The 21,908-nt window shown below is 34.1% G+C and overlaps 2 protein-coding genes and 1 pseudogene across 4 annotated transcripts; 2 read left to right on the top strand and 1 right to left on the bottom strand.

Moving 5' to 3' along the window:
- The first annotated feature begins 3,768 nt into the window (after nt 1-3,768).
- LOC100776308 (DNA damage-repair/toleration protein DRT100-like) lies at nt 3,769-4,380 on the top strand (annotated as a pseudogene).
- Nucleotides 4,381-4,810: 430 nt separating this feature from the next.
- Nucleotides 4,811-10,114, top strand: LOC100783629 (regulatory protein RecX). Of its 3 annotated transcripts, none has more exons than XM_006575654.3 (7): nt 4,811-4,930; nt 5,214-5,482; nt 5,559-5,591; nt 6,196-6,331; nt 6,625-6,717; nt 8,149-8,236; nt 9,196-10,114. In XM_006575654.3, exons 1-7 carry the CDS (start codon nt 4,851-4,853, stop codon nt 9,481-9,483), a joined length of 987 nt encoding a protein of 328 aa, XP_006575717.1. In that variant the 5' UTR covers nt 4,811-4,850; the 3' UTR covers nt 9,484-10,114. The 3 variants fall into 3 exon arrangements, with proteins under 3 accessions (XP_006575717.1, XP_025982599.1, XP_003519641.2); XM_026126814.2 differs by lacking the exon at nt 9,196-10,114 and adding an exon at nt 9,019-9,189; XM_003519593.4 differs by lacking the exon at nt 5,559-5,591.
- Nucleotides 10,115-12,133: 2,019 nt separating this feature from the next.
- Nucleotides 12,134-16,109, bottom strand: LOC100775762 (LRR receptor-like serine/threonine-protein kinase RGI3). The gene is made up of 2 exons (XM_003518511.5): nt 13,044-16,109; nt 12,134-12,937 (listed from the first exon to the last, which is right to left on the bottom strand). The coding sequence occupies exons 1-2, from the start codon at nt 15,865-15,867 to the stop codon at nt 12,519-12,521; spliced, it is 3,243 nt and encodes a 1,080-aa protein (XP_003518559.1). The 5' UTR covers nt 15,868-16,109; the 3' UTR covers nt 12,134-12,518.
- Nucleotides 16,110-21,908: the final 5,799 nt, after the last annotated feature.

Raw genomic sequence — 21,908 nt, 5'->3', positions numbered from 1 at the left:
CATTCCATTTCATATCAACCTTTAGACTTTAGCGTATACATGTTTCACACAGTCAAATTATATTTATACTCTCGTAAACTCCTCCATGGAATTAATGAATTACAATCCCTATAGGACGCTACATGTGTACTTAGTAATGATAAAAACGGAGAACTAACAACGTAGCCTTTTTGTATAAAATTCTAAAATGAGAGACTATATTAAAAAATTTGAAATATTTTGAGGAGCCTTTACTCTCTCTCTAAACCTGTTCAATGCCAAAAACAGAGAGGAAATGGTCAAAGGATAACCAGGAATTGGAGGCAACAAGACGATGATTTCCAATATGATAATTGATGTCTATTATTTTTTCGAAATCAATTTTAGTTTAATCTCACCAGAATATTCAATTTAGTGTTTTAATTCTATTACATAATAATAATAATAATAATAATAATAATAATAATAATAATAATAATAATAATAATAGTAATAATGGAAGGATTTTCCAAAAGCACGCTATATTTAAATTAGTCCCTAATAACATCTCTACCAGGACCAGCACCTTCCTTTGATACCTCTTTTTTTCTACCAAATGTGACGTTTACTAAAATTAATTAGGTGGAAAATAATGCAGAAAGAAGCTCTAGTAGGGTTAAAGTTAGAAGTGCAAATTGTTTCCATTTTCATCTTTCAATTTGGGAGACATTAGTCTATTAATAGATAAAAGCAACAAAAAGGATCATATGTTCTTGTGACATCTCATTGTCAACCTCAACCTAGATTTCATTCTTCAAAGCGTGTTTTAATTTTCACATAATTTCAAAACATTGCGATTCATTAATCATTTAACCTTTGATTAAGAATTCCTTTGAAGCTGTTCGGGTTTTGAATCAACAAGGGGTGAAATTAAGATGGTAGTTCATTGTTCTATTGTCAAAAGCATCTTTGATGGGTTTACCAATTATAATTCTCTCTGACCATTGGAGGCCAAAGAGGATCAATTATTGGTCCCATAAGAAAATAAGAAAATCATATACATTTGCATGCTCAATCCAAGCTTGTCCAAGTTATATAGCTAATGGCTAATTTTCTTGTAGAATCTATGATGTTAGCCATTCCAAAATCACATTTCAGGAAGAAAACAACATGCCAGGATAATGAAGGCACAAAAATAGATGCCCCTCAAAGTTCTGTCACCTTTGTTTATCAAACCAAAGTAGCAGAATTATTACGAAGTATAACAATTTCATGGTGCAAGGATCCTACAGATCATTTCCTTTCCATGAGCGTCGACAACACTTTGGAAGAGAACAAGTACACCTGCAAGATTGATTTGGAATCTGGACAGTCTTGGGGTAAAAAGGGTCTCAAATCATTTGAAATAACGGGTGCAAGAGTAGACATTTTTTGGGATTTTCGACGTGCAAAATTCTCTGCCACGGGTCCACAGCCTTACTCAGGCTATTATGTTGCCTTGGTTTACAAGAAAGAGGTTCTTTTGTTGTTGGGAGATTTGGAGAAGGATGCTTATGAAAGAACCAAATCAAAACCATCCCTAGATGAGGCTGCCTTGTTGTGCAAGAGAGACAATGTGTATGGGAAGAAAATGTTTTGTACCAGAGCCATATTGGAGGATGGTAAGACAGAACATGATGTTGTGATTGAGGCTTCCCTTTGTGGGCCTGGTGATCCAGAAATGTGGATTAGCATAGATGGGATGTTGGCAAGTAGAATAATGAACTTGCATTGGAGATTTAGAGGGAATGAAATATTGATGGTGAATAATTTGCCTGTGCAAATCTTTTGGGATGTGCATGATTGGCTTTTCACCAATGACCTTGGTTTAGGCCCTGCTTTCTTTGTTTTCAAGCCAGTCTTTTTGGAAACTACTAGTGATTCTAATAGCATAGAATGCCTAGAAAGAAGTGGGGGTAGCAACAAACGTGAATTACTAGAGGAGAATTCATCCACCCAAGGTTTTTGTCATTATCTGTATGCTTGGAGAACAATTTGAGATTCATTGTGTGTTCTCCCAAAAGTCTTCATCTTTTTTGGTAGTAAAGCAAAAGTGTTGCTTTCTTACATTTTCTTTAATAGCATTGACATAGAAAAAGAGTTATTGACAACATTGTCTCTTCCGCCTTATTTTTCCTTCTTTGAGCTATTTGATATATATGGCTAGAAACAATAGTAACTAAACAACTAAATTAAATTTTTAGGATATGACCTAAATTGAATCATAAAATGGATATTTTGAATTAGGGTGCATTTGAGAATTTGTTTACATCTTTTTAAATTGAGTTTTCTCATATCTCAATACACAAATGTTGAAGGAAAGAAAAAGATGATGGATTAACCGTTAAATTCAATTAAACATATTTCCAAACACATACTTAGTTTAGATTTCTATACTCAAAATTCACTATTTATACCAAATTATAACACAACCAACCACTTAACAACATTTAAAAATGTCAATACCATCATCTAACGGTATGTTAAAGATGATTTTATAATTAAAAAAATACAAAAAATGGAATACCTCTCTCTCTCTCTACACACATACATAAATGTTTTTTTTTATATATATAATGTGTCCATGGGCACGTGATAAAGAACATTAAATGTTATCTTATTGATGCTTCTAACAATAGTATTTATAATACTGTCCAGCCACCAAACAATATTCCACCAATCACAAAACTACACTCTCACCTTTTATTATTATTTTTTGTTTATTAAAAAACGACTCTGTTCTTTTTTGTTTTTTTTGTTGTTTTTTTATCTTTCCAATTTCTCTCATTGTGTGTGATGTGTACAGGTTCTCTTTCTAGTTATTTTAAAAAGTTTTAGCACAAGAGCTCCTGTCAACTTGTTTCGAATGCATAATTATTTCTCTGTGAAGAAATAAAAGAATACTTGCATCTCTAATTTTTTTTCTTCGATATAGCTACTTCTTTTTGGATGTGAAACATTATCAAACCAAATTACTACTTAACAAGCATTAACGTTCCTTGAAAAAAAGGCAATCCAGTTGCACCAATCATGCTTTGTTACAATTGCACTTTAGATAACAAGTTTGTGTTTCGATACAATAAATTTTTATTTTTAATAAAACTTTTTAATAAAACGTATATTTTATCATATGTCCACACAAACACTCATTACTTATTATTTTTAATGTAAAATGGTCCAATAAAAGTTAGGACTCATGATCCCATGCACACTATCCAATTCCTTATCACTAGGCCGATCTTAAGAGGGTTAGCATTCATTGAAAAAAGATTCTAAAATATGAGTGGGGATTGTGTCAAGTGTGAAATTGTGAATATGCCGGATGAGGTTCTTACCTGCTGCATTTCTTTTTAGGCTTTTGGAATGTAAAATTTCATTCCGAAATACATGTCCTTTTGGAATGTAAATTTGGAAAGGTAAAGGAAAAAACATTTAACATGTGTATGGATTAAGGATTTAGAAATTTCTAGCAAATTCAAATGCACATTATTTTATTTGTCTTGATTTAAATTTCTTTCATTTTGTAAATATTTTGTTTGGATGAAGCAATTCAATTGTTTGTCTTTTAATTTTCTTGTTTGGATAAAGTAATTCAATTTCAATGAAATTCAAATTTTCATTTTTAAATATTTATTTAAAAATTAAAATTTTAATATTAAATGAAAATAAATATGAGTCATTTTTTAAATAGTTAAATATTCAAAATAAATTTAATGCTATACAATATTTAATAATCAATTTTTTTAATATTTAATAATTAAATAATCAAAATTAGCATTGAACGAGCCCTACTTTGACCTCTTCAACTTATGGACGGGCTCCAACTACTGCCTCAACTGGTACGGCATCAGCTGCAATGCCACCATCGATCGCGTCACCGACATCAACCTCCACGGGGAGTCCGAAGACCCAATCTTTGAGAAAGTCGGTCGCTTCGGCTACATGACTGGAAAACTCTCACCGGCAATCTGCGGCATCGACACCGTCACCACCCTCGTCGTCGTTGATTGGAAAGACATTGCCGGGGAGATCTCCACCTGAGTCAATGCGCTTCCCTCCCTCCGCATCTTGGACCTCATTGGCAACAAGCTCTCCGGCGAGATCCCTGCCGATGTCAGCAAACTCTCACGTCTGACAGTCCTGAACCTCGCCGACAACGCCCTCAGGGGCAAAATTCCAGCGTCCATCACCCGGCTGGGCTCACTGAAACACCTTGACCTCAACAATAATCAATTTTGCGGTGAGATTCCGGAAGACTTCGGGAATCTGGCCATGCTGAGCCGCATGTTGCTGAGTCGGAACCAACTAATCCGTACGTCGCTGAGAGAGAGTTACGAAGAGTACGTGTGGCTGAGAGAGGGAGAGAGAGCTGGTGTGGGTTGAGGAATTTTAATTCCTTTATTTTTGGGTGAGAATTTGAAATGTTGTTAAGTTAGTATATTAAAATGCTTTTAAAAAATGACAGCATTTTAATTACTTTTAAAATATCTCATCCAAACATATTACATTATAGGAAGATATTTTAATATCTCTGTTGAAATATTTTACTTGCTTTAATTTTCCCATCCAAATACATTGTTAAGGTATAGGAAGCAACTTGGAGGAGCAGGAAGTAACAACAGCCTGCTGACTGTCAGAGAGTGATAGGACAAGCCCAGATAACCCGTTTTAACTGGGTCACGGGGAAACCAGCCCGATTCAATTTAGTCCAGCCCACGAGGGCTAATCCGGGCTGACCCAAATGTCAGGACCCCATATCGGAAAACAAAAGTTGGACAAAAACAAAAACAGGGAGAGGAGAAACGAACGAAAAATGGGTAACCCTTGCTTTGGTAGGCACAAATTATGGTTGCATGAACATGGCAGGTTTCGCGGCAAACATCGTCTTCAAAATCTCTTCCCACCTCCCCTCTCGCGTTTTTTCAATTCCCCAGTAACTTCTCTCTCTCTCTCTCTCTCTCTCGTTTTTAGCTCCAAACCTTCTTTGGTTACTGAAACAAAATGACAGAAAAGCTTGATTCTTTGAAGAGTAAATGAGTAATGGAGTTCTAATTTAGCTACCCAATTGGAAGCATTGTACTGAGTTGAAGGAACTTCTTCAATTTCTTTCTGTCTCTCCACCCATTCACATAAAAACCTCAGCTTTCTATAGATTCTGAAACATTTTGGTTTTGGCCATTCTTCTAATTTTTATTTTTTTGGTATTAAAAAAATAGGACCATTTGGAAGTCTCAGATTGTGTGCTTGAAGAGCAGAGACTTTAGTTCTTCTGTTCCTGTTAGATACATTTCCAGCACATCCTGCATGGTCAAAATACTTGAAACTGCACTGCCAGTGAAAAGCCTGGGATATTGCAGCTGTCCTGATGTTAATGTGCTCAAGATAAATGGTGGAAAAGACGTGCATGCAACAATTGCACATTGTGAAATTTCTCAAGAACCGAAAGAAATTTGCCCTGACTTATTATTTGATGACATCGAACAAGGTAAACTTCTATGTTCTGTCTAATATGATATAGTTTTGGTTCATCACTTGGGAGTTAGTTGTGCTTCGCTATGCAGGATGCAGGGGAACTACGTCACTACTACCTATAGGTAAACACAAAAGATTTATTTGTGATTTTAAGCATTCTAGTTCAATTTGATGCTCGGTATGGGATTGTTGACTCGGTTTTAAATGTGGTGATACAATGTTCTTATATTCTGGTACTGGATAAACTCAGCTTGTCATAAAAGTAATTAGAGATTGTTCACGCTTTTGAGGATACATTTTGATTTGTGACTGATGGTCTTTGAAAGTGAAATTGAATAAAGGAGAAAAGTAATAAGGTGCTTACAAAAAAATGGTGATTATTAAGAAAGGAGAAGCGATGTTTGTCTTATGGTTAACTGAAGTTAACTTTCTCCAGGTTCTAATAGAATCGATTTCCTTCTACCATTAAGATTGGGGATGGATAATAGGTTCATGCTTCTAGATTCAGTGATTCACATTGTGTGTTTGTTTTTACGGATTAAAAAATTTACATTCATTTTCTTGCTACCTGTTTTAACTCTTGATTTGTGGCTTCTTTCTATTAATTTGTTATAATGGAATATTCTGCTGCAGAACCAAAAAAGTATGATTAGAAATGAAACAGCGGTTTCAACTTGTATATCTAAGAAGTGAAGTTGTTCTGAGCGTTGTAATTTATGATTGTAGGTTCTTTTGATCAAATGGAAGAGGTTGGAGAGTTGACAATCCATGAGGGAGGAGATTCCTGTGACGAGGAATTGATACAAATTAATAAATTTACAAGTGATGTCGAGGAAGCTGCTATTAAATTACTTGCATCTAGGTTAGTTGTTGTCTCCCCCTTCCCTCCTCCCAGAAATAGAATTTATTCAGTTATTTGGTTTGGAAATTTTAATTTGATTGAGGTTTTTCGAAGAATGAGGTTATGCAGAATGAAGTGCTAGCTTACTTGGCATGCCTTTGGAAACATTTTAGCAAATTTTCATTAACAAAGAGAAGAAATTTTGTAATAATTAGTAAACTAAATATCTTTTTCCTTTTGGAAAGACGAGTGTGCATGTTTTGATGTAAAATGCAGTCTTTTCTTTTAAGTGTGCCTGTCTCTCTGTTCTGTAGGGCACTCACAGCACTTGAGTTGAGAAAGAAATTGCTTGGAAAGAGATTCTCTCCTGATGAAGTGGAGGCAGTGATAAACAAGTTCCAGAAAAGGTATGTAGTTAACTACATAAAAACTGTGGAGCTGTTGTTTATTAGCCAATTTTAATTGCTTCCTTACTTGAAGCTTTACTTGCTTCCAGACAACTACTTCCTAAATTTGGCAGTTACAACAAATTGAGAGTTGTTTATTTTATGTGATTTCTGGCCTTAAAAATGAGATGTCTGCAATTATAGATACAAATTGCTATCATGAAGGTGACTTTGAATGCAGCTCTAGCCAACTATTAATTCAGTCATGGTTTCATGGGGTCTCCATGAGGAAAATGGCTAGATAACTGGATATTGAGGAAGAATAAATGTTTTGAGAATTTGAGTGGCCCATCTTATATAATTCAACATATGGTCATTTACCAATTTAAGTCTTATGTAGTATATACATAGAGTTGTTTACTTTTTTATACAGCACGTAACAATTCTTTTTTCATTTAAATTTATTTTGTGTCAGAAACTGATGAACTATTTTTCCACCTTTTTTCATTAAAGAGCAAATGGATATAACATGTTTGGATTACAGAAAACAGGTAAAAAGGAATCAAGACATTTAAAGTGTGTTTGGTATGGCTTGTTTTTGTAGAAACGTCAAATAATCATTTTTTTGGCTTCCTGAAAGTGCTTTTGAAAAAAAAGTGATTATTTCTCCCCCCTGAAAAAGTGTCACCTATTGAATGTGTTTGGACTAACTTATTTTGTATTCAAAACAACTTAAAATAAAAAAGGAAATTATGTAAGTTTGCCGATATTGTAGAATTAAAAGGAAATGATCTCTGCTTTTACCTTGACATTATAATTTTACCTGGTCACTTGTGGTGAAGGGTGATTATTTGTCAACAATCCACCTACTTAAAATTGTTTTAGTATCTTAGAATAAAGAAGAATGAAGATGAACATTAAGTGCAGTTTATAATGAAGATATTTATTAACACATAAATCATGGAGATCGTTTTGGGAATTGACAATTTTTTTTGTTTTTCCATTTTAGGATGTAGTTGTCTGACAGCAAGTAAACCTTCAAATAAAGGATGCATTTGAAAATGGCTGATAAACAACAGATCCACAGTTTTTATATGAAGTTAACATGTTTTCTTTTTCCATTTAACTTTTCTTGCTTTAGGAAGGTTAGAGATTCTGATTAATTTTTTTAAAGAAAAGAGAATATATTCTATAATTAATTCTATATTCATTCAAACACTATTAGTTTATATATGCAGATAAAGTAATTCTATTCTATTCAGAATAAACTGTGTGGTACATGTATCTCAAATTTTTTAAAAGTTTGCATATACCTATTTATATCATGTTAATTTGATATTGTGCAGTATTTTTCAAAATATGCTTTTTTAAGTTCATTTATAAACTGAGTTTGCGGACATTTTTATACTTTATGTTTACTTATGGTGATTGGTTTAATCTTTTTTGTATCAGAGGGTTCATCAATGACAGGTTGTATGCTGAAACATTTTCTCAGTCTAGATGGACTTCATCAAGTTGGGGGCCAAGGCGGATCAAACAAGTAAGTTAATCTACTTTGCGTTTTTGTTTGTCCTATTACTTTTTGCTTTCTTACATGTTGCCTGTTCCATTCTACCTTTTCTCTTCTTGATCAATACTGCTTCCCTGAGTTTTGTTATTAATCCCATTGCAGTGCAGAAGAGAAAATAATTGTGTTAGTATTATGCTTATATCATGCTTGCTAAATTTCATCATCATTTTAACTCTATACATAGAATTAGGAGGAAAAAGATGATGTGCATTGTGACAGCATCTTGCTAATTCAGCAGAGCTTTGTACATTCACTTTTTCTTTTCTTTTCAAGATTACTTTTTGAGAACACAAATGTGAAAGTATATACTTGCACTCAAGGACAATGTTAAAATAATAATATATCATTTACTATTATATGTAATTATCTGTATCTGAAAATTTAGCTTGTGTATGTAATCTGTATTTTGATTTTTCCTTACATCTAAAAGCTTTTGAAGTTTAATTATGTATTTTGCCTGCTTGAATTGTGTCATAGTTTAATTTATTTTTCATAGAGAATTGTTCAACGAATGTGAAGTTCCAACCCAATTCTTTTCTCTTGTAATTTATCTGATTGAATAATTTCTTCTATTACTTAGCTACTTGTTGAGGACTCAATTTGTTACATTTTAAAACATATTTATTTTATTCCAAATATGCAAAAATTGCCTAGATTGAATTGAGCCTAATCCCTTCCCCTCCTCCAGAAAAGTTAAAATCGATTGATTGAAGGCTTCAATTTTCTCTTCTCATCATTTCCCTTACGTTTAGATGCCCCCAAAGACACTAGGGATGCACAAAAGCAGTGCTTGCTTAAAGGTTTTTCACTGCTGTTGTGGGGCATGCAAGGCCAAGGCACAGACCTTTCACCACACATGCCTTCAATATAGTTGCTAATTCATCCAAGGGAAATACTTTTTGTGTGATGGACTGCAATTGTTGTGGCAGGCACTGTTCAAGAAAGGAGTTAGTCAAGCTGATGCCGAGAAGGCAGTTGAAGTGGTCTTTAAGGACAATGATTGTGCCGAAGATCTCAAATCAGTTATTGGGTTGTCAAAACATTCCATGGATCATCTTTATACTCAGGCCTCAAAGCAATGGTTCAGAGGTCAGAATGTACCCAAGGAGACAAGGAAATCAAGAATTGTTCGCTGGCTTCAGTACCGTGGCTTTGACTGGAATGTCATTAACTTTATACTAAAGAAATTAGACAGGCAGGACCAGAATTCTCCATAGTGCACAATTGGGACATCCAACATTTATATCATATCCATCTGGAAATTCATTGGTGGGCTCCATACATGTTTCTTGAAAATGTGTAGTGTTGTAATATGGTAGGGTTGAAGCCTCATTTGGCTCTTAATGCTGTGACAAGAAAACTAGTATTTCATTGCTTCAATTTGCTCAAGGCCATGTGGCATCTGAACACACAAGACTACACTTGTCTGGGTACATTGATGCTGCTTTTTTTTCTTGTTGAGGCCGAGATAAAGAAGCAAGCACCACTTGTTGTGAGTCCACTGTGTCAATTCTTGTAAATATGGCTTACGCTAGAAAGATTATCAGCATGCCTATCCAATAACAATCATCCATCCGTCAGCTAGCATAAGGATTCTAGAGCAGAATGAGTGCCATTAACGATATGATATGATATAATGGAATGTGTTGAATTATTTCATAAAGCGAAGGAGACTTTAAAGGGCTAGTTGGATGCATCCAATAGACGTGCAGTTACCAGAACTCTTCAATAGCAGCACATAATTTTATTTTATTTTTTCGTTTGAAATAGTGTATCATTTTATTTGCACATTATTGGTTGTTTGGTTTAGCTTTTTTTTAAGAATAGTCCTTATTTTTTGACCGATCATAAGAGTGCTTATGAAAAATAAGCAATTATTCCCTTTAAAAATAGGTCTCTCAAACGTCCACTAAGTTTTTCCTTAAACCATAAAATTTGTGAAAACTGCGAAATTATTTTTAAAAATCTGGAACATATGTTTACGAGGAATTGCATAGAAACCTATCAACTTTAAGTTTTGCTAAAGTAAATTCTTAATTTGTATATGTACCAAAATAAAATCTTTACTTTTGATTTTTGGCAATTATGTGCCTTCAACTTCAAAAACATTGCTATAGTTCTTATTCAATTATGTTTTTTATAATCAAATCACTTTACCATCCGCATGAACCTTGAACAGAAACCAATAGTTCTTTATTATCTAATTAATTAATAACATAATTTTTTTCACAACAATAATGCGTTAAAAATAAAATATAATCATATTAGTGTTGCTTGAAAAGTACTCATCTTTTTTTTTAAAAAAAAAAGAAAGAAAGAAAAGAAAACATGTTTTTTTTTTTCTTCTGAATGTGGTGGGGCAAAGCCAAGCCCCCAACCCGACATTAATTAAACATTAGAAGAGGTATCGTATTTTTTTTTTAAAAAAAAAGAAAACATATTTTACAGAAAAGTAAAGAAAAAATAAATAAAGTAAAGGGTCGAATTTAGTTTCCTCTAGTCAAATTAGTACAAATAAATGGATGGATTTACAAAATACAAAAATAATGTTATATGCTTTTACAAATTTTTTATTATTAAAATTTATAAAAATTAAAAAATAGTATTAAATGAAAAAGTAAATATATTCGATACTTCAAAAATATAAAAATTAAATTTATTTATCTAATAAATGAAAATATTGTTATAATAGGATTTAGGTTTTGTTCATAATACAATTTTCAGTGTTTTCTGTCAAAAGGAAAAGCAGGAAAATAATATTTTGATGAGAAGAAATGTTACTTTATGACAAATTCATGCTCTAATTTTCTTTTGTGTTCCTCCTATTGTTGAAGTCATTCATTAATAAAATAATTGAAATCTTCTTGCAACTTCATTTTAATGAGAAGTGATATACGGTAAAAAAAAATTTACAACATTATATTTTGTATCTATTTTTTTACTTCATCCTATTATTTATTACATTTCAAATTTAAAATCATCTTCGTTTTTTCTTTTTCTTTTTCTTAGTTGTATATTTTATTGTATAGTTTTTTTTGTTGTATAAGGATAATTTCTTAAAGTATCCACAAACTCAATATATTCTCGTACTTAAATCGTGATTTTAATGGCATAATGCAAAGCCACAAACTCTTTTCAATTATTTCCAGTCCCTTCGGACTCTTCCTAGAAATGCCAAAAAGTCGTTTACGAAAGAATCTTATAAGATATAACTGATTAAGCTTTTTGGTCAGTTCAGAGAATTTTGTGAACCTTGCAAATGATAAAAAAAATTCACTTTTCCAGAGTAATAATGGTCCTGCATATACATGTGCGTGTGATTAAGATACATACTTTCATTTCCAACCTAATATGTGCTTCTGAAGGAATTTCCAATTGTTGCAAAAGCAAAGTCTCTTTCAGACAGCACATGGGACCATGTGGAATTGAAAGGCTGACTTGAGTATGTATGTATGTGTGCGTGCGTGCGAATAAGTGAAAGAGAAAGAGAAAAAGAGAGATGCAGCCTAGGAATCTTATTTTCTGTGTAATATCCAAAAAAAATCCAATCATTGTAATTAATATCACTTGTTGACAGATTATTTGGATAAACTTGTCTTATAAAAGAAGAAAATAAGAAAGTAAAATGAATTAAACTTGTTAATAAGTCAAAATATGCGCTCCAGATTTTAGAAAAGTTAGATGAGAGAAGTTTAATTTTTTTTCCCTCTTATAAGTACTTACGTGGAAATTTATTTAAAATGGACTTTAAGTTTATTGTGTTTATTAGAAATGCCCCAGTTGGCAGTAACATCCGAGAAGTTTCAGCACTTGTAGACCACGAAATTAGTATCAATTGGTTTCCATGTTAGTTAATTCACCAGAGACTAAAATAAGAACATCAAAATTTGAATTCAGGTAAAAGCACAAAGGTTACAAAGATATCAATAAGGCCAAGGTGAGTAGGTGACCCTTTACATCGGATTGAGGAACCACCTAGCCTGAAACTTAATTAATTTGTGTGAGAGGCTCTAGACTCTAGATTCTAGAATGTTTTTTTTTTATATATATTTAAATTGAATACATGGATTCTTGAAATATGCATTACATATCTTAGATTACATTTGAACATCTCTAGTAATTCTTCTGGCCAACTCTAACTGGCATTCTATTTGACTATGCACATGTTATGAATCATACATTCTCTTTGAGCTGTATGCTTTCTCAACAAGATTGAGTCCTCTGAGAAATTAAAGGAACAGTTATAAGTTGATTAAGTTCCATGTGAAACACCATTCATAGGAGGTGCTGGAGAAGTATGCACTGTTAAAACTTCCTTTGACACATCTGGATTTGTGGTTGCGGACTCAACAGGTCGAATTTCCTTGAGCATTCCAACAATGTCCTTCATTGTTGGACGGTCCTCAGCTCGGTTGCTGACACATAGAAATGACACGGCTAGAGTTTGTAGCATTTCATGCACAGTAGAATCAGTTCTCCCTCTCAGCTTTGGGTCAAGAATGTCATAAGGGTCTCCTTTGCTAGCTAAGTGGTTCCTAACCCACTGAACCAAGTGTGCACCCCCTGGAAGTGTTGGGTCTAGGGGGTGCCTTCCTGTCAGGACCTCAAGTAGGACCACACCAAAACTGTACACATCACTCTTCTCAGTGATCCGTTGCATAGATGCATGTTCTGTACATATAGAAAAACAACAAAAAATTAGTACTATTTCAAGGGGTTATGCAAGTACTGAACAATAACTAACTAATTCAAACATAAGTGTGACTGAAAAAAGTACCTGGAGCCATGTATCCATAGGATCCAGCAAGGTAGGTTCTTTGAACTGACTTGGAATTAGTATAATCACCATTTTCACTTGCAATTGTTGCTAGGCCAAAATCAGCAAGGTAAGGCTGATAGCCAGGACCTAACAAAACATTCATGGCTTTGACATCTCCATGCAATATGGAAGGCACACAATCATTGTGCAAATATGCAAGTGCATGAGCCACTCCTAACATAACATCATATCTGGTCTCCCATTCTGATTTTCCCTTTCCTGAACCATGGATTAATGAGCTCAGGCTTCCATTAGGGAGGTACTCATAAAACAGCAGTTTCATGTTCTTGCTGGATCCCCAACCCAGAAGCTTGATGATGTTCTTGTGCCTAATTGAACCCAGTGCTTGAATTTCAGAAGTAAATGCTCCTGACTCTGCTGTTGACCACATCTTTTTAACTGCCAGTGTTTGTCCATTTGGAACTGTGACCTTGTACACAACTCCAGAGCTTCCGGTGCCAATCACATTGGATGATGTCAAGTTCCGGACAATGTCATCAATAGAGAACTCAAACTTCTGATACAAAGTTATCACCCAATTGTTGTTTCCATTGAGTATTTTGCTAGCAACATGAGCACGGATCAAGACATGGATTGTGAGAAGTACTAGTACTGCAGTGGTGCATAAGAGAATGGACATTATAATCTTCATAGCCAATCTGGCATGACCCTTGGCTTCCTTTCTGTCAGCTGGAGTTGCAACACCACCAACAATGTAGACACCATCATTTCCTGTGAGATCGTTGAGAGGGAGTCTCCGGAAGAATGGTGTGTTAGGCAATTCTCCAGAGAAGTTATTGAAGGAAACATTCAGTGAAACAAGGTTCTGAAGGTCAGAGAGAGCATCTAAGTTCCCTGAGAGCTTGTTGTGGGAGAGGTCAAGCACTCCAAGTTTTTTAAGACTGGAGAACTGAGATGGGATTTCACCGGAAAACTGGTTACAACTAAGGTTGAGAAAGATTTCTAGTGAAGGAATTTGAGCAACTTCCTCGGGAATTTGTCCAGAGAAACTATTGCTTCCCAAGTCCAGAAGTTGTAACTTGGAGCAAGATAGGATCTCTGCCGGGATGCTTCCACTGAGTTGATTCTTTCCCAAGCTGAGTTTGGTTAATTCAGTTAATGAACCAATGGAATGACTTAGTTCACCTGTTAGCCTGTTGTCTGTGAGGTCAATTAACTGCAGGTTTTTGGGCAGATTGTCTGGAATTGAGCCAATGAGACTATTTGAGTGGAGGTCAAGAAACTCAAGATTTTGGCATCTGGATAGTGTTGGAGGAATCTCCCCTACAAGATGATTGCTGCTCACATCCAGAAAGTTCAAATTCTTCAAGTTGGTGATCTCAGTTGGAATGGTACCTGCAAGTCTATTGTGATTTAGCCTCAACCTATAGAGGCTTGTGCAGTTACCTATCTCAGGTGGTATAAAGCCTGACAAATCATTGGAAAGAAGCAGCAGTTTAGTGAGGTTCCTCAGCCCAAAAAGTTGTTTGGGTATTAAACCAGTTAAATTGTTGTAAGAGAGATCAAATTCCTGAAGGTCTTGGCACCGTGAAAGACTGTCTGGGATTTTTCCTGTGAGCTTGTTCTGCCATGCAAAGAAGAGAGTCAAGCTTCTCAAGTTGCCAATAAGAGGAGGAATCTCCCCAGATATGTCATTGTTGTCAACTTCCAGTTGAGTCAGGGAAGTGCAATTTGTGATTTCAGGAGGTATAATGCCTGAAAGCTTATTGACACTCAGTTGAAGCCCTTGCAGATTTGATAGCTTACCAAAACTGGTTGGTATGCTACCTGTGAGAAGATTTTCGGACAAATCTATGACTTCAATCTGTGTGCAGCTTCCAAGCTCTTCTGGGATTGTACCTACTATATTGTTTTGCCACAGTAGAAGATTCTGAAGCTTGCTGAGCTCTCCAATTTGACTTGGGATTGAACCAGAGATTGAGTTCTGATACAAGTACAGGTTCTGCAACTCACTGCACTTCCCTATCTCTTCTGGGATAGGGCCTGAAAGAAGAGTTGTGTAAATGGCTATGGTTTGAATTCTTTTCAGCTTCCCTATTGAAGAAGGAAGACTCCCAGAAATGCTGGTTTCTGCAAGGCCTAACACCACCAAGTTGGTGCAGTTTCCAATGTCCCATGGCACCTCACCCTTAAGGTTTGTGTTCCCTCCTGCTCTCAACACTTGGAGCGCAGTTAATGAGCCAATACTCTTTGGAATTTCACCACTCAGTTTGTTGTCATAGAGTGTCAAGTTCACAAGACTTGATAAACTTCCTATGTTGGATGGAATGTTTCCTTCAAGAAAGTTGGCATGCAGAGCTAAAGTCTGCAGTTTGCTCAGCCTGCAAATTTCCTGTGGGATTTCACCCAAGAGAGAATTGCCACTGAGATCAATAACAATGAGCTCCTTATAGTCTCCAATTTCCTTTGGAATCCTGCCTGTGATGTTGGCTGTTGAGAGGACAAGAGTCTTCAAGGACCTGAGAGGTTGAAAATTTGAAGGTAGTGAACCTTGCAAGTTCACTGACTTGAGGTTTATCTCAACCACCTCTCCTTGTAAGTTGCAGTGCACCCCAAACCAATTGCATGGGCTTGGCTTGGAAGGATTCCAAGATGCTAGTGCATCTAAAGTACTGTTTAAACTGTTCTTCCATGCTAATAGAGCCTGGCCTTGCTCATTAAGGGAGTAACAGCATGGAAACAAAAGAGACTTTAATAAGAGAAGCATGGTGAGGAAGAAGATTTTGGGAGAAAGTGACAGATTCCATAAGATGACAGACATTGCTGTGAGAGAAGAGAAGTGGTGATCTGTTTTGGGATTCTAGAGGGGAAAATTCTATGATTTTATTTTATAGAGGAAGAGAAGAAGCTCTGGACAGAAGAGCCAGCTTCCTTGTTCTTTTATTGTTGTAATAAGCTCCTGTTCAATGACAAGGACATCTCTATACCCATGATGATGTTTGTTGGTTTTTATTAAGCTAAACCTCTCTTTTTAATTTTTGGATGAACCCAGGATATCTCCCGTTGAGAATTAAGAACTAATCTTCGAAATACTGAAATTCATTTAAGAGACTAACCTTTTTCAACATATGTTATTTCATACACATAAATCTGGGAATCCAACTTCTGACCTTAAAGGGACATAGTTATCTGGCAATCATACTACACTATGTTGGTAAACTCCTCTTTTTTATTGGTTCGTTGTGGTTAACCTGTCAAATAGTGAGTTGAAATTTTGTGAAATCTGCGATCTGAATGTAATCCAATTTGTTAGTTCCTGTTAGATAGTGTTTCACTAACAGTGAACTGTGAGACATGAAACTGGTGGAGGGTGAAAATCATGTAAAGAAGATTTTGGATTTTTGTTCCCCACGTGGACACATATTATCTTGTTTCCTGCTTTAATTTGGAAATAATAATTACTTTTCATCTTCATATATTTATTCAGCTGTTGAGATTAGCAGCAAACAAGGCATGGCTAAGTAAGCACTAAGGGCTAGTAAAATATAGAACGGAAAATGACTTTAGCACTTTTTTGAAATTGGTTATTACTGTAATTATCTTACCTTGCTCTAGATAGTAGATAGTGATGGATGATTAATCAAACAGAATAGACAGTTTGAGGTTGAGTGTAGTAGCTCTCTGTTCGGTTAATCAAAGAGATAATTTCTTCCTTTAATTAGCTAGGCCCATCTTGTGGTCCATCGCTTTGTGTGGCTGCAGTTTTTGATGAGCAATTGATGTGGTGGTTGCTACATGCTACCCTTTAAATTTCTGAACTTTAAGCAACTGACTTGCATATTTGGATTAAATTATCAAGAATGCAACAGAAGGGTGTGTTTCCACTGTCTAAATCTAAATTGGGTATCCATGATTGGTATCAAATTTACTCAAATTACTGAGATATTCGTGGTGATTAATTTTATAGGAGCAAAATGGACATAATTTAGTTCACAAATAATAATAAGACCCATTTCGGTTTGTTTATATATACATGAAAGAGTGCGTGAGGAATCTGATGGAGAAGTGAAGTGCACATGGAAACAAGGGAATACATGAAGAACGATATTATAATATGTGCAAGATCTGGTCATAAGTATTTGGTGGTCTTTGCTTTAAAGAAATATAAAGAAAACCATGAAAGTTATGCTGACCAAGAGTGGAAGGTACAAAACTACACTAGATTCAACTATTGAATTGGAATTATCCGCAAATCGAAGTTAGATAACTAGAAGAAAAAAAAAGTCCATTTAAATACATATACCTTCTTAATTTGCATCAAAGTGGTCATCATGTGTCACGGTTTAAAACTAGGAATTACTGAGAGAGATTAAAAAAATTCGCTCTTGTTTTTATGTGTTGACAGATGCCTTCTGTAAGTAAATGGTATTTTCAACATCAATTGGAAGAATGTCAAAACCATTTTGTCCATTTGGGGTGAAGCTCGTGTATGTGTAGTGTAGATAACTACCAACATTTTGTAAGATGTTTTTAATTTTTAATATAAAAAAGAAAACTATAGAAATAAACAGAGTTAGTTAATTTGTACAGTACCGTAACAAGTTTAACTATAGAGGTTGTTTAGATTGATGGGATTCAATGAAAGGGAAAAAAAGAAGTTTAGATTGATGGGACATAGCAAAATAAACAGGATTATGATTACCATAGAGAGAAAAAAAGTAATCAAGGCTTGTACGTCTAAGGCGACAAAGGAAAAGAAAAACAAAAAGAAATTCTGTTGTAGTGTCTTCGGGAGTCTGCAGTCCATATAGAACTCAATTGATGCAACTCTATCTCTATGCCTAATAATACATTCTGAATTGATTTTATAAATAATTGTATCAAGAAACAAACAAAAAGTGGAAGCCAAGATAATCAACGATCCCCTAATCCAGTATATATCTTATTCACCATACCTAGAGAACAAAATTTAAAAGAAAGAATTTAATTAAAATATATATTAACTTTATAAAGATATTTTATTCCGTCTTTAATCATGAATGATCATATATCTTATTAAATTTTATAATAATTACTTAAATAAAGATATTTAAAATCAGTTTTAATTGCCAGAAAATTAGTTTTCATACATTGTCAATTTAATTTTTTTTATGAGATCAGCCAATTAGAATTTACTATCAATATAATTTTTAAAATAGTTATTATAAAAATTATAATATTTACATACATGAAAATTTATAATTAGATGAAAATATAAAAAAATTACACCATCAGTATATTTAAATTAAATTCTAATCCTTTTGGCTAGGCACATATTCAAATTTGAAATATAATGTTATCCTAAAATATGTTTGTCTATAAAATATATAAAAAATATTTTTTATTTAATTTAAAATATATCATTATCATAATTCACTAAAATTTAAAGCTAAATACACTTTTATTTATATTCTTTAGACACAATCATTTTAAAAATAATAATTGGCTCCATCTGAATGACCTAAGCACTATGAAACAATTTAATAAGTTTATTTATAGTAATTACTAAAAAAAAAAGTCAATGAATAATTAATAAAATAGGCTGTTTCTACTCTCTAGACACATGCATTTACAGCTATATCAACCTTTTCCAGACACACACAACTTTAGGGTACCGCTTTCCCCACCTATCATATAAATGAATCCTGAAGATGACTGTAGATCCTTATGCCTTATCTAATTTGAACTTTTATGACTCTGTTCTGTGTATTATGAATCTTGCAATTGCATGATACTATCAAAATTAATCTTCGTCAATTGTCCCATCTACCATCTCCTTCATTTTGCTGATGATAGATCGATGGGGAAGTTTCAGCTACACCCACTAATACATCATGAATCTTCAAATCGAAACTGTAGACTTAGGACAAGTTTTATGTATGATATGCATTCGTGTAATGTGTAATTGACAGCCTTTGATTCATTGAATTCAATGAATGTGACTACCTTTATTTTAACGGTTTAGAACCAAATATATAGCTGCATAGGCTTATAGTCCACATAAATTTGACCCTAAACTTAATCTTTTACTAACTTAGAGATTGTTGTGCATACAAAGAAAATAATTGAATTTCCAAGTAAGCATATTAATTATGATGTATGATGACAGAAGATTTATAGAAAAGAAAAAGAAAAAGTAATATTGCACGGTAAAGGGAAGATCAATGAAGCAAAAGAGGGTGAATAAAGGGACCCCAATGACATTAAAAAGAAGAGACAAAAGGCACCATTTTTACATGGATGGAAAATCTTGCATTAGTATGAAAGGATCCTTCCTCTAACCCCACCATTTTATTGTCGGCTTTAAATCTCTTTGAAAAAAAAAAAGTAGTCATAAAGGTATATATCCAACCCCCAAAGAAAAAGAGAGCAAGTCATAAAGGCTTCCCCTGGGGGCATGTTATGAACAATCAAGTTTACATTACACATATGGCATGATGTCATTTTTCACCCAATGGCTATGAAAAACAAGAAGGCCCTTTTGGCTCACTTGGTAATCCCATGCAAGATGAATTCAGTAAATGAAAAAGAAAGATTAGAGAAGAAGAAAAAGAAAAAAACGATGTGATTATTATTCCCTTCCACTATAAATTTCTTCATCAAAAACAAAAAAAAAATCATAAATAACCATAGATAAATGGTTAACTACGAAAATTATGAGTTGGATATATGAATCGTATTTTTTAAAACCTAAATCATATTCCTGCTGTTGGACTGTATATCGCGCCACATGGATCCACCAACATTTGAATAAAAAAACACGAGAAATAGTCATAATTAAGCTAATCCTAACAAAGAAAATAGCCAGGCCCATGACATGAAACAAAAAGTTGCTGGATTTTCCATGGAAATAATTAAAAAGCTAAACCTACATGCATGCTGCTGAGGCTGTCATGATGGTGCACCTTATGTATAGATTGAAGCATTGCTAATTATCAACATTTTATGATATTCCTTTCCATTAAGATTGTAATAAACCTCCCTCCTCAGCTACCTGGTTCTCCTATGTTTATTAAAAGTAATTGTATCAGGCCTAAGCTTTTGTTACTTTTGGGAAAACAAATTAATTGCATAAGGAAAAGAGAGTTGTATTAATTGTAAGATAGGTAGCTTCTCTTTGGTGATAGGTTGTTAGCTAGCTAGGAGCTCATGCAGCCATGCTCACGAGAGGAGAATATCTATAATTATTAATTTGAACAACATCAGTGGAAAATTCAAATTTGACCAACAATAGAGTAACTGTGTAGTACCAGTGACTAAACATTATTAATATTGCCTATGAACACATTATCACCACTCCATTCGATTACAATAATTAATGAGCCTTCTGTCCATGTTCCTATTGTAGGTAGCCATTTTATTTTATCACTGAGCCGCAACTTCTACTTGTAGGGCTGGAAGAGGGGTCATCTGATGTAGTATGAAAGAAGTTGGCCCTTAGAGCATGGTAATTCCACTCACATAATTAAAATAAAACTTAATTTCAAGTCACTCACAAGACTGACGTACTGTTTATACTACCGAATGCATAGTGATATCCTATTTAACTTGACGATTTTATTGTCTGGTTTCATAAAAATATATAATCTAAAAAAAAGACTGATTTTTTTTATCAAATTAATTATCTGCGCATTAAATTAAGCTCTCTCTCTTTTTGCTTTTTTATTATTATTTTTTTGTTTGTCTTTCTAGTCAAGATTATAGCTCTTTAGCAATTGTATATACAAGCAAGTGTAATCATACAATAAAAACATAATGGCTCCCCCGTGCCCCAAATTATGGAAATATGAGAGGAATAGAGTGAGAAAGATAGCGAGAGATTTTATGATTTGCATTGAGGTGGGCCCTTAGAGAGGTCGACTATTATAGCATCATAGGAACGTTTGTCCTTAATGCATGGCACACGTGCTATAGAGTCAGCTAGTGGTGAAATCGATGCACATCAAGTGGACTTTTGAATCCCCGATAATAACACGGATTGATGGAACCAAAGCATGATTTGTTAGTGACATAAAAATAAAATCCCATCAACATAATATACTAGTACTGTATTAAGTAGTAATTAATAAGGCATAGGGTCCATATATGGTAATCCAAAATCATGTAAGAAGAACTGCCAAGTTACACTTCCCGAATTCACACGTTTGGGAGGCTCCATCCTGATCAGTATCACATTCAAAAATCCTTGACTGTTAATTAGAAACAATTGAAATCTTTGTTTTTTTTTTATTATAATTATTTGGCCAATTCCTCCAACTTGTGATTGCTTCCCAAAATCATAGAGATAAGACCATATAGGTCGACATCCCAAGCAATTTCTCTATAATTGAGATTTATCACCTACCGCATGAGCAAATTAATTCAATGTGAAGGGGGTTTAGAGACCATTGCCACTCAATGAGTGAATGCTTTAAGTCATGGATCCATTAATTTTAATTGTTTTTCTCTCTGGATCTTCACTATTCTAATTTTTCAAACCTTTCAAAGTGCTCCACTGAGTTTTGGCTTGTTTTTCCTGCATGAAGATGATGCCCTGTGCCTCTTAGTAGTTCCATTATTAAAATGATTTTGCCATATCCCCGAACATAGCTTTATTGCTTGTCCATATATGCATATATTAATCTTTCTTGCTTGCTTCTTATATATATATATATATATATATATATATATAATAGTCTTTCTATGCTCCAACAAAAAAATTAATGATACTGACCTACTAATAATGGATTAGTCATTAGTTTGATGACACATATTTACTTGAGTTGTGCTATTTCGTGCCAATAGTTTGGTACAAAGAACGAATTTGTTACTAATCACCAAATA

The sequence above is a fragment of the Glycine max genome, chromosome 2 (assembly GCF_000004515.6).
Source record: "Glycine max cultivar Williams 82 chromosome 2, Glycine_max_v4.0, whole genome shotgun sequence".
In the NCBI taxonomy this organism is placed as follows: Eukaryota; Viridiplantae; Streptophyta; class Magnoliopsida; order Fabales; family Fabaceae; genus Glycine; species Glycine max.
The sequence above is the reverse complement of the archived record's forward strand: the minus strand, read 5'-3'. Positions and strand labels throughout refer to the sequence as shown.